This window comes from Malaclemys terrapin, chromosome 3, assembly GCF_027887155.1.
Source record: "Malaclemys terrapin pileata isolate rMalTer1 chromosome 3, rMalTer1.hap1, whole genome shotgun sequence".
NCBI lineage: Eukaryota > Metazoa > Chordata > Testudines > Emydidae > Malaclemys > Malaclemys terrapin.
Window position 1 is genome coordinate 139,291,128 of NC_071507.1, and position 11,581 is coordinate 139,302,708.

Genomic DNA, 11,581 nt, shown 5'->3' on the forward strand with positions numbered 1-11,581 from the left:
GTAAACTTTACAAAGAAATTGAATAATAGAGCAATTGATTTGTTTTAGTTTTCTGACTCATTTAAACCATTACTGCATTTGCTCACTGGTTGTACAAATTCTTTAAGTAGACTCAGTGAAATTACATAAACTCTTAACTATAGTTCATTAAAAGCAAAATATATAATTTTCCTATGATGCTACTATAAATAGAATATTCTACTTAACAGTTTTGAACATGAATTTTGATGCTGCATTTTTTAAAACACAAGGCAACATTTTATTTGTATGTGTACATTATAAATACACATGTCTAGATTTCAGTGAGCCACCTTTTTGGATAAAGTACTACTCAGGATACATAAGGGTGGCAGTTTCAGGCCCATATCTCTGGAGAGGTGTGGGGGGAGGAAGAAGGCATGTACACACATGCTTTTGCAAGGTGTTTTACAAAAGTTAGCATGAACTTTTATTTCAGAAGTGTGTAAAATATTTGTTTACCAGAGTATCACTCTTTTTTGTTACATTACAGTCACTCAACCATGTTTTATAATAGTGGAATCTAGTTAAAGATTTCTTATACTCTTAGTCCAGTGCTTACAAAGCGTTATAAAAGGATCAGAACTTCAACACGCTAACACCGTCGGTTCTCTGTGACATCCTAAGATCACAAGTGGGCAGGCTTTCTGACATATTTGTCTCAGAAATGATATGTAGCACTGGGAGCCCAGAGTCTCGGTTCCTTTCCAAGGACAGTCTTTAGTTCATGGTTTGCGTAAATCTGAGTAGGAAAAAAAAATACAAGATATCAGAAAATCTGTTTCAAAAAGTTCTCGTTTTAAGGCAAGGTTGGTTACAGCATGACCTTGGGTAGCCCTCTCTTTTGGTACTCAGTGTCTACATGCGAGTCATTATCTTTAGTTCTCATTTTGCTGTTTGTTAAGGAGGAGAAAGGCAGTTTCTCCTTTCTCGCCCTCCCATTTCCTTTACCTTTTTGAAATTGTTTTTGGAGATATGGTAGGTAACCTTTGGGAGGCAACACCTTTTCATTTTTGCCGCCGCCGCCACCCCACTACTTTATGGCAGATGCTTTTGGGGTATGGCTGAGCAGCCCACTTCTTTTTCACCTATCCTCTACCGTTTGCTCTCCTGATAGCAGTCCCACAGTGCTGGAACCCAGTAGTTTCTCCACTTAATCCTACTGCTGTATCTTAAGATTTAGCAATAGCTTGTGTCCCTCAGATCTTGGGCTTCTAAAGATACAAAGCATGTGAGATTCCAGAAGCATGCAATGTAGTTCGGAGGGAAAGTTCTGGGAAGGCCCATGGTGTTACTGTTTTGGAAGAGAGCAACAGCAGCGAGGCCCAGCAGAGATGTTATAGGGTTCCCCCATTACTCATCTGCTATCCCTAAGAGTATTGAAGAGAAAGGTGTCCTTGGGCATATTGGGTGGGAGAGGTGGTATTTGCCTAGGTTTAATTTCATGTCTGAGTAAAGTCAGTCATGTCATGACTGAACAAAGTTTGTGTTCATTTTGTTTTTCAGAGCTGTTTTGCCCAGCCTTAATTTAAATTCAGTTAATGGGTAGTAGGGTGACCAGATAGCAAGTGTGAAAAATCAGAACAGAGGGTGCGGGGTAATAGATACTTATATAAAAAAAAGCCCCAAATCTCTGGACCGTCCCTATAAAATTGGGACATCTGGTCACCCTAATGGGTAGGCTAACTGGCTGATCCCTCATAAACAAGAATGGCATAGCAAATAACTTTATAAACAGGCAGCCAGAATGCAAACTCTGCAAAAAACTTATATTCAACTAAAATGGCCTCTAGAAATTTATAAAGGTGTAATATTTAATCTTTTTTTCCTTTCAGTACAATAGATCATACTCTAATAATGTTGTCATTCTCAACTAACTTTACAAAACACAAACCAAAAAAACCTGATATTTCCATATATCATTCTGCATATTGATGTTTAGTTTTGTTTAAATAATAATCCTTTTTTGCTAAGGAAGTATAGTGTCTTATGGATGTCCTACATGGAAATGTACAATTAACTCAATTGAAAATATATTATAGCTGTGGTATTGTTGTTACAGATACCAATGGGTCAGATAACTCCATCCCAATGGCATATCTTACACTAGATCACCAGTTGCAGGTAATAATTGTATATCTTATGAGCAATTGAATTTTTAATTCAGTCTAAACTAGTCTAAAAGTATTTTCATCTTTTTTTTCCCCTGAGTGACATAAATATGGGCTAAAAAAAATTGTTTTTCGTATTCGTTGATGTTTGTTTGTGTACTGCCTAACTTTTGAACAAGGCTAAAAAAAATTATTCTGTAACCTGAGATTGGTTGACTCAGATTTAATCAAGCTATTAAAAACAAGCCCTGGGAAATATGATCCTTAAAACAAATTGAAATCTTAGTTTAAAAGTATGAATAAGAAATTTGCTCGAGGTCATAGAATAAAATTGCTACGGTCTCATCCAAACTTTATTTGTTCTATGGATGATCAAATAGTGCTTTGATCATCATCCTTTGTAACAAAGAATGTGGTAGAGCAATAAATGTAGATGTTAGGTCTGATTCAGCTTTGGCAACAGTGCACTAAGATTTTTCCAGGGCATGGTTTAACACTTATTTTTAAAAGCTTACTAGTTTCTGAAAGCTGGTATAAATATATTGCAGACACATTCTAACACACTATTATTGAGATATCAGTTGATTAGATTTTAACATGTCTGATTTATTTTCAGCCTCTAGCACCATGCCCAAACTCCAAAGAATCTATGGCTGTATTTGAACAGCACTGTAAAATGGCACAAGAATATATGAAAGTTCAGACTGAAATTGCATTGCTGTTGCAGAGAAAGTAAGTAAAATGCTTGTAACGAGGAAAAAATAGATTTAGAAATATTGAGATGAGACAAGTGAAGTGTATCTTTGTGTACTGGAGTACTATATCTCTGTCTCAGTGACTTTCATTTTTATGGCTTTATTAGAAAGAAGGGTTTGAGTGACAGAGAATAGCAGTTAAGAATATTTTTTCAATGAATATTTATTAGTGTCTGAAGTAGGAGTGCTGCTTTAAACAGATTTTTCTTTTTAAGGTCCCAATCCTGCATCAAAGTCTGTAAGATTACTCCATGTGCTTAACCTTAAGCATATGTACTTACGTGCAGGATCGGGGACTAAGGGCTGGTCTCCACTACGGGGAGATCGAGGCTGCTGCAATTGATGCAGCAAGGATTGATTTAGCAGGTCTAGTGAAGACCCGCTAAATCGATGGCAGAGCGCTCTCCGGTCGACCCCGGTACTCCAGCTCTCCGAAAAGAGTAAGGGAAGTCAACTGGGGAGCATCTCCCGTTGACTCAGCGCTGTGAAGACACAGGGGTAAGTCGACTTAAGCTTTGTCGACTCCAGCTACGTTATTCACGTAGCTGGAGTAGCATAACTTAGGTTGACTTAACCCCAGCCATTCGTCTGAATAAATTGTGGCAAGACATTAGGCCCCAGTTATGCAATGAGCTCTGAGCAATCAGACTCCTTCACCCTAGTGATTTAGAGTGACAATATATACGATGCAGGTCCCATTGTATGAACTTTATCGTAGGTTTGGAGCCTTTACTTAGTGAGATTTTAAAAGAATTTTACAGATTAGAATAATGTATAGAAAAGCTCTGGGTTTGCATTCAGTATTGAGTTAATGTACTGAGAAGTATAGAGAATAATGTAAAAACCAGTTCGGTTGTTGTGAACTCTTAGGCCTTTCTGTTGTACTAAATATTACACCTGAGACATGATCTTCATAAACTCAGTGACAAATGAAATAAAAAGTTGAATTTGGTTAAAAATAAAAATATACTGTAGTGACTACTCGCAAAAACAAGCAGGTGTCAGTCTCAATGGGTAGTGATCAACGGCTCGATGTTTAGTTGGCAGCCAGTATCACGCGGAGTGCCCCAGGGGTCGGTCCTGGGGCTGGTTTTGTTCAACATCTTTATTAATGATCTGGATGATAGGAATGATTGCACTCTCAGCAAGCTCGCAGTTGACACTAAGATGGGGGGAGAGGTAGATACACCGGAGGGTAGGGATAGGGTCCAGAGTGACCTAGACAAACTGGAGGATTGGGCCAAAAGAAATCTGATGAGGTTCAACAAGGACAAGTGCAGAGTCCTGCACTTAAGAAGGAAGAATCCCAGGCGCCGCTACAGGCTGGGGACCAACTGGCTAAGGAGCAGTTCTGCAGAAAAGGACCTGGGGATTACAGTGGACGAGAAGCTGGATATAAGTCAGCAGTGTGCCCTTGCTGCCAAGAAGGCCAACGGCATATTGGGCTGCATTAGTAGGAGCATTGCCAGCAGATCGAGGGAAGTGATTATTCCCCTCTATTTGGAATTGGTGAGGCCACACCTGGAGTATTGCATCCAGTTTTGGTCCCCCCACTACAGAAGGGATGTGGACAAATTGGAGATAATTTTTGTTGCCCTCCGCTGGACTATTAGGGGGCTTGGGCACACGACTTATGAGTAGAGGCTGAGGGAACTGGGCTTATTTAGTTTGCAGAAGAGAAGAATGAGGGGGGATTTGATAACAGCGTTCAACTATCTGAAGTGGGGTTCCAAAGAGGATGGATCTAGACTGCTCTCAGTGGTAGCAGATGACAGAACAAGGAGTAATGGTCTCAAGTTGCAGTGGGGGAGGTCTAGGTTAGATATTAGGAAACACTATTTCATTAGGAGGGTTGTGAAGCACTGGAATGGGTTACCTAGGGAGGGGATAGAATCTCCATGCTTAGAGATTTTTAAGGTCAGGCTTGACAAAGCCCTGGCTGGGATGATTTAGTTGGGGATTGGTCCTGCTTTGAGCAGGGGGTTGGACTAGATGACCTCCTGAGGTCTCTTCCAACCCTGATATTCTATGATTCTATGATTTTTATTCTCCATAACATTTTAATGTTAACATTTTTTTTATCTTTAGACAGGAGCTAATAGCAGAACTGGACCAGGATGAGAAAGACCAGCAAAACACATCCCGTCTGGTACAAGAACATAAAAAGCTTTTAGACGAAAACAAAAGTCTTTCGACTTACTACCAGCAATGCAAAAAACAGTTAGAGGTCATCAGAAATCAGCAACAGAAACGACAAGGCACATCATGATTCACTGGGACCTTTCAAATCAAAAATATGCACAGAAAAGACTTTTGTATTATCCCTTATTATGACAGCTCATGGGTGTTAGCTTCTTGATGTGTTCAGAAAGCCTATATTTGTCTGCTGCACTTAGAACGTCATTTATTTTCCTTTTCTTATGGTGAACATTCAGTTCACCAGGTTTATTGAATGAGGTGGGAGAACAGTGACTTGAATTAATCACCAGCACTCAGCTTACACAAATACAGTGAACTGTGGCTGTACACGTGCTCGGTGTGTGAAGGCTAGCCTAACAAAAGCATTAAAATGGCTGCTAAATTGTAAGATCTTGTTTTAATTTCTGATGTTACCTCAATAAGAGCAAAACAAAAACTTCTGTTTTAGAATGGTTTTGTTCTTGTCTCATCTCAAACAAATTTACAGTGACAGTCATTTTCTCATGCACCATGCTGCAGAGCTGATGTTGATTGACCAGAGTAATTCATGATGCATTAGTGATACCTTTTCCCTTAGATTTAGTGCATTTTTCCACATGCAAAATGGTAGTCAGACTGATGCCAACATCACTGGTTCAGTGCTTGATAGCCCTGCATTTTGACTAATATAATTCTTGTAATCTTGCATTCATAAAATATTTGAAGCAAAAGGCTGTATTTTCTTTACTTTTTTCGGGTGAGGAGTGGGATGGCATGCAGTTTCACCTAATCATATTGGACAAAAAATTATGATGGTGATTGAGCAAAGTGGGTCTCTTGTATAAAAGGGGAAAAAAATCAAAATGTGTGGAAGAATCTGTTAACCTTTAAAGCTTTTGTGCCTGTAGCATCTTTGGAAGCCAATTCAGAAAGCAAATGAATATAAAGTTCTATATAATCATTCCCTTCATATTAGTTATTGGGATCTTTTTGAACCCTGATTGAAATGCTGAAAGGAAAACATCCGTATTCACCATACATGTAAATAAGTTTGTTTTGGATAAAGAGCTGAGGACTTGAGTGATTTTTATTTATTTTTAAATACAAAAACATGATATGAAGTAGGGAATGCAGATGGACAAAGCTGGTAAGAAAATGAGAGAAATGGCTTAGTCTGCTTTGTGAATCCTAGTTATTTCAGTCGTTTGAGAAGTGTTCAAAGCAAGCCTGCCACAGAATGCCTACTGCCTTTGTGACTGAAGAGTTGCATTTAACAAACTCAAACAAAACATGGAATGGTCAATATCTGTATTTGCCATGATTATGTGGGCAGAAATCACCGAAAATGGATTGTTTGGATTATAAACTAACTTTCAATTGAGTCACTTTTTAATAGAATCCTAAACTATTTTTAAGTTTCTCAGACTCGGGTTTTAATAACATTAATCTTTTGCAAAGAGAAAATATAAAATGAAAACTTAGACTCTTGTATCATCAAAATACCAGCAAGATGATCAAAAATTTATTGTGATGATTTAGTTGTTGGGCTTCATTTCAGATAAATAAATTAGTGCAAGAGTTCATTGGTAGTGCTTGGTAAAATACTTAGTGGTAAAAACCTCACTACTTCTCCTCTTCTTCCTATCTGATAAATGTTGATATTATTGTGAATGTATAAGAATATCAAAGATGAAGGATAGCTTACTGAGCAGTGTCATTCTAACTTTAAAATAAACCTATTATTGGCAAGCCTTTCGGGAGTTAAAACCCTTCCCTCACTTTATTTAAATAAAGGAAGGGTTATCATTCCCGAAACCTTAGCAGATAATTTGATTAGTTAGCTGAAACTGATATTGGGATCAACTTAAGGGCACACATATTTATAGCAAAATGTAATTGGCAGAGAAAATAACTGTAGTATTAGGAATAGCACAAGTGATCCAAAGCATTGCTGTTTGCATACATCTGTCCATCTACCAAAATGGACACAGTCAGTGTGTTTAAGCATGAAGTAGAGTAGAATGAATACTAATGCTTGACTTCACATGCATGGTTAATAATTGCAAAATCATTTCCCAGGACAGTTATTGAGGTTCTTCTGTGTCATAATGAAACACGTTTACATAAATTAATATTAACACTTCATATGCAAAGTCACTTTATGGCAAAGTTTGAATAATGGAAGTGAAAGCAATGCTAACTTCATTTAATGGTACATAATACAAAAGTCTAAGTTAGAACTGTTGCTTATAACCTTTTAAGTTTACATTGAAAAGGGTCTCAGATTGTAAAATAAGTAATGTACACTGTGGAATTCAGCTCCATTCACTACTTAGATTGTGTTGCCATTCTAACGATATTTTCCAGGGGGAATATAGATAGAGTTCATGTCCTTTTGCCTTTCAATCTTCCCTTCCCTAATTCCACCAAAAATTTGAACTATTAGCCCCCACTTTCTCAATGAAGTCTTCTGTGTGGGCAAAATCCTTGTACATCTCCCCCAGCAAACCTAGAGGATAGCAATGGCTATTTGAGCCAAGGAGAATTAACAATTTATCATCTTGTGACTTCAGAATTTTCAAAAGGCTTTTGTTTTTAAGTTGTTTACAAATGTGCTTTTATTTTTTCTGTTAAGCTATTTTGGGGTGTTCAGGACATATTTTTCATGTCATCTTTTACTCAGTTAAAGCTATCCCTCTAGTCATGGATGTGTAACATCTAGTTTTGTCTGGGCGCTGCCTCCTCATTCTCAAAACGGTAACAGGTTCTGCTTTTTGTCAAAGTATGTGTTGTGTAAGACATTGTGTAATGAAAGTATGCTTCTTTATACTGTGCAGTTTTACCAAAAAATGCTTTTTTAGGCTTTATTTTTGTTTTTTGATGAAAAGTTGAAGATTGTAATTCAGAACTTGTACATAAAATGGTGAATGATTTCATATGATGTGGGAATGAGCAGTGTGGCTTTCTGCTACAGGGGTGTTTTACATTACCAGGAATCAAATTAATAAAAGCTGAGAGACTTTAACAGACTTGTAATGCCCCACCACTTGCCACGGCATCTTTGATCTGTGAGGGAATCCCACGGCTCGTGGGACACAGCCATCGGTACCACCAGGAGAACACTTCTGTTCTTTGCTGTTTTCCTTGATGCATGCGGAGGGACAGCTATGGACAAACAGGTCCCACCACAGCTGCATGTCAACACTGAATCCACCTCGGACAACCCTATCTGGAGACATTTGCCTGGTTCTGTTCCTAACACACACACATGTCTCTTTGAGAGAGGCTTCACTGGAATACAGAGGCACTCGCAATCAATCCATTGAGCATCCTGTCTCCCTGGATAACAGTAACTTTATCCCAGTTCTGTCCCATTGTCCCCGGACTGCCTGTTCTACCAAGGGGTTCCCATATGCCATGCTCAAACATACTTTTATTTATTCAATTATTAACAGTCGGAGCAGTGTGGGAAGAGCATTCCCAACCCTTGGGAATAGGAGTTCCCCATGCTAGTGATTGGGGAGAAAAATCCTCCTAAACCAGGTCTCACATACGTGTGTGATGCTGTTTAAAACAGATTAACTTTTTTAAGGACTTAAATATATTCCAGAATTGATTGTTGTGAAGTAAATTGTGTGTATTCAACTTTAATACTTTCACTGGTTCAGGTGCATGGGATTTTTTTAAATAAGTTCCAGTCTTGTTGCTTATGCTCTTTATTTAATTACTAAATCCTGATGGAATAGAGTTATATCAAAAAAAAAAAAAAAAAAAAAGGGTGCTGCAGTTGTTTGCACCTATCAGAGTGTGTCAGTTTATTATTTCTGAGCATTTTTAATGCCTTCTTTAATCTGGCAGATTGAGGAATTAGGTCAGTTTAGTGTGCAACAATTTCTCCCATCTGCTCCACACAGTTGAAATGTGACATCTTTCCCTGCCTCCTGTACTGTACATGGCTGGCTGTTTTAATCCGTGTGACACAGCAGAATTGAATGTAGATTAAATGAATACAAACCTATTACAAGGTGTAAAACAAACCGTGAGTAAGAATTTGACGTGATTTCAGTAAGGCAGTATTGTTACTAAAGTCATTATTTATGCTTTATAATTACATTCCTGGATCTCAAAAGTATTTTCAAAATTAGTTAACGGAGCCTCAGAAGGGTTTTGGTCCAATTTACATATGGGTAAATAGAGGCATGAAAATGTTAAATGACCAACATTATACATGGTCAGTGGCAGAGCTAGGAATGAAAGCAGGAAGATCTGAGTCTGTCTCCTGGTTTGTAAGAATGGACTGTTCTCCCTGTGTCTAGTTTCAGTACAATCGGAGGAAATCAAGTTGGGTGGGATTGTTCTTCTAGATGCACTCATGTGAAGCAGAAGGGTCAGCTACCTCCTGAGCACCAGCTTCCCCATCTGTGCCTACAATGGGCTCTGCATGGGTCTAAAGACCTGCAGTAGGATAGGACTGATGGGCTGCTTGGTTATGCCATCACCATAGAGGTTGAACTTGAGAATGTAATCTCTTTTCTTCAGAAATCCATACACCGCAGGGTGGCTGCCAGGACAGGAGGCAATTATGACAGTCATTGTCTGCCTCCTGCTTACACTAGTTCACAGATGGGGGACATACCCTGAGCCTCAGAGAGCATAAATCCATTATCACAGGAGTGCCCAGCTGGTGTGAAGTCAAAGTTCTTCATATTCCTTGAGTGCTTGCTCAGGTCGATTCCATTCTAGGTGTGTGCACGCCCATGTGCGGTCGTCTGAGTTTTTTGCCTTTGTGGTACCCGTAGGGTCGGCAGTGGTGTTCACTTGAGTGCCACGCTCATACATGGGTATATCAGGCACCGCCGACCCTACGCCCTTTCAGTTCCTTCTTACCATCCATGAGGGTTAGTCGGAGTACCTTTCCTTGCATTGTAAGGGCTAGCAGTTTTTCATCTACTGACTTCAAGCCTTAGGGCCTTGTAAATCCTTTATTTATAGTAATTTACTCCTGGGGAAATTCTGTGCCAAAAATCCAAAATTCTGCATATTTTATTTGTCAAAATGCCGGTTATGGCGATGTCCCCTTCACAAAGCTCATCGGGCAACAGCTGGTGTCACAGACTGCACCAGGCTCAGTGCATGAGGCATGCTCGGAGATCGAGGCAGAGGGAACTGCACCCACCCCTAAGCCTTCCTCCCCTGTGGGGTAACATGCCCTGGAGCCTCCCTCAGTGATGCAGTCATAATCTTCGTCCCTAGATGAGGCGGTTGCGGGACCCTCGAGGGCCAGCCTGCTGGATGATTTCTAAGAAGGCCAGGCCCTGCTGTGTTGGGTGGCTCAGAACTTGGGCCTGAAGGTGAAGGAAATGGCTGAGCAGTTGGACACCTTGTTTAATGTCCTGTTAATCTCTACCCCAACCCATGTCGCACAACCAGTGCATGATGGTGTTCTTAAGATTGACAAGGCACTCTGGCAAACTCCTTCCTCCATTCTTCCCACCTCAAAAAGGGCTGAAAAGAAATACTGCCAAAGGGTTTGAATACATCTATACCCACCCTTCCCCAGGCTCGTTGGTGAGCTCTGCGGCCAATGACCGAGACAAACGGGGGCATACTAGCTCAACCCAGAGACGCCAAACGGTTGGACCTGTTTGGAAGGAAAATTTATTTGACGGCCAGTTTGCAATTCCATTGTCAAACCATCAGATCCTCTTGGGCTGTTACGATTTTAACTTATGGGCTCCCTCCATAAGTTCAAGGAGTCCCTCCCACAGGGTTTGCCCCAAGAATGTGAAACCCTGGTGGAGGAGGGCAATGCGGCTGCAAGGTGCTCCCTCCAGATGGCATGGTATGTGGCAGACTCAGCAGCCAGGGTGGTTGTATTTGCAATGGTAATGAGGCGCTCCTGGCTTCAGACCATCGGACTCTCCCAAGAAATGCAGACCTCCATCCAGGACAGTGTCTTTTCGGACCAGACAGATGCTAGGCTGCATGGGCTAAAGGACACCAGGACCACCCTTCGCTTGCTGGGAATGCATACACCGCAGCCTGGGAGAAAGCGGTTCCAGCCACTCCTGCCTCCTAGGCCTTGGTAGTCTCATCCAGGGTCTGCAAGGAGAAGGGTCAGAGATGTTAGTTTCAGCCACCATCATTCTTCCTCCTCCCACTTACCCATGCAGCCCAGCCTGGCAAAACACACCAGGGGCCAGAAGCATTAATTTTGAGGGTGCAGTCAAGAGCAATGCCCCAATCACCTTCCAGGATCCACCCCACTCTTTCCTCAACCATCTTCGTCCCTTCCGTTTGCCCTGAGCTCAAGTCACCTTGGACCGTTGGGTGCTGGACATAGCATCTCAGGGTTACACCTAGAATGGAATGGACAGGAGCAACACATCTCTAAGACCAACAGCTATGAAAGGTAGGTAACAGTTTTTCCCCCGCTGCTCCCACCTACACATGGGGGGAAGGGGAGACGGGAATATAACAGCTGCATGCAGATTGCTCTCTCCTGGATATTGAGTGCAG

At 40.6% G+C, this 11,581-nt stretch overlaps 1 protein-coding gene across 5 annotated transcripts in view; it reads left to right on the forward strand.

The window, feature by feature from the left end:
* The window catches only part of MAP3K7 (mitogen-activated protein kinase kinase kinase 7), a 58,522-nt gene extending 50,431 nt beyond the window's left edge, over positions 1-8,091 (forward strand). For all 5 annotated transcript variants that reach the window (XM_054021566.1, XM_054021567.1, XM_054021568.1 and 2 more), the window contains 3 exons: positions 2,081-2,142; positions 2,746-2,861; positions 4,973-8,091. In XM_054021566.1, the coding sequence (XP_053877541.1) occupies positions 2,081-2,142; positions 2,746-2,861; positions 4,973-5,153 (359 nt within the window). In that variant the 3' untranslated portion in view covers positions 5,154-8,091. The remainder of the gene's footprint in view (positions 1-2,080; positions 2,143-2,745; positions 2,862-4,972) is intronic.
* Positions 8,092-11,581: the final 3,490 nt, after the last annotated feature.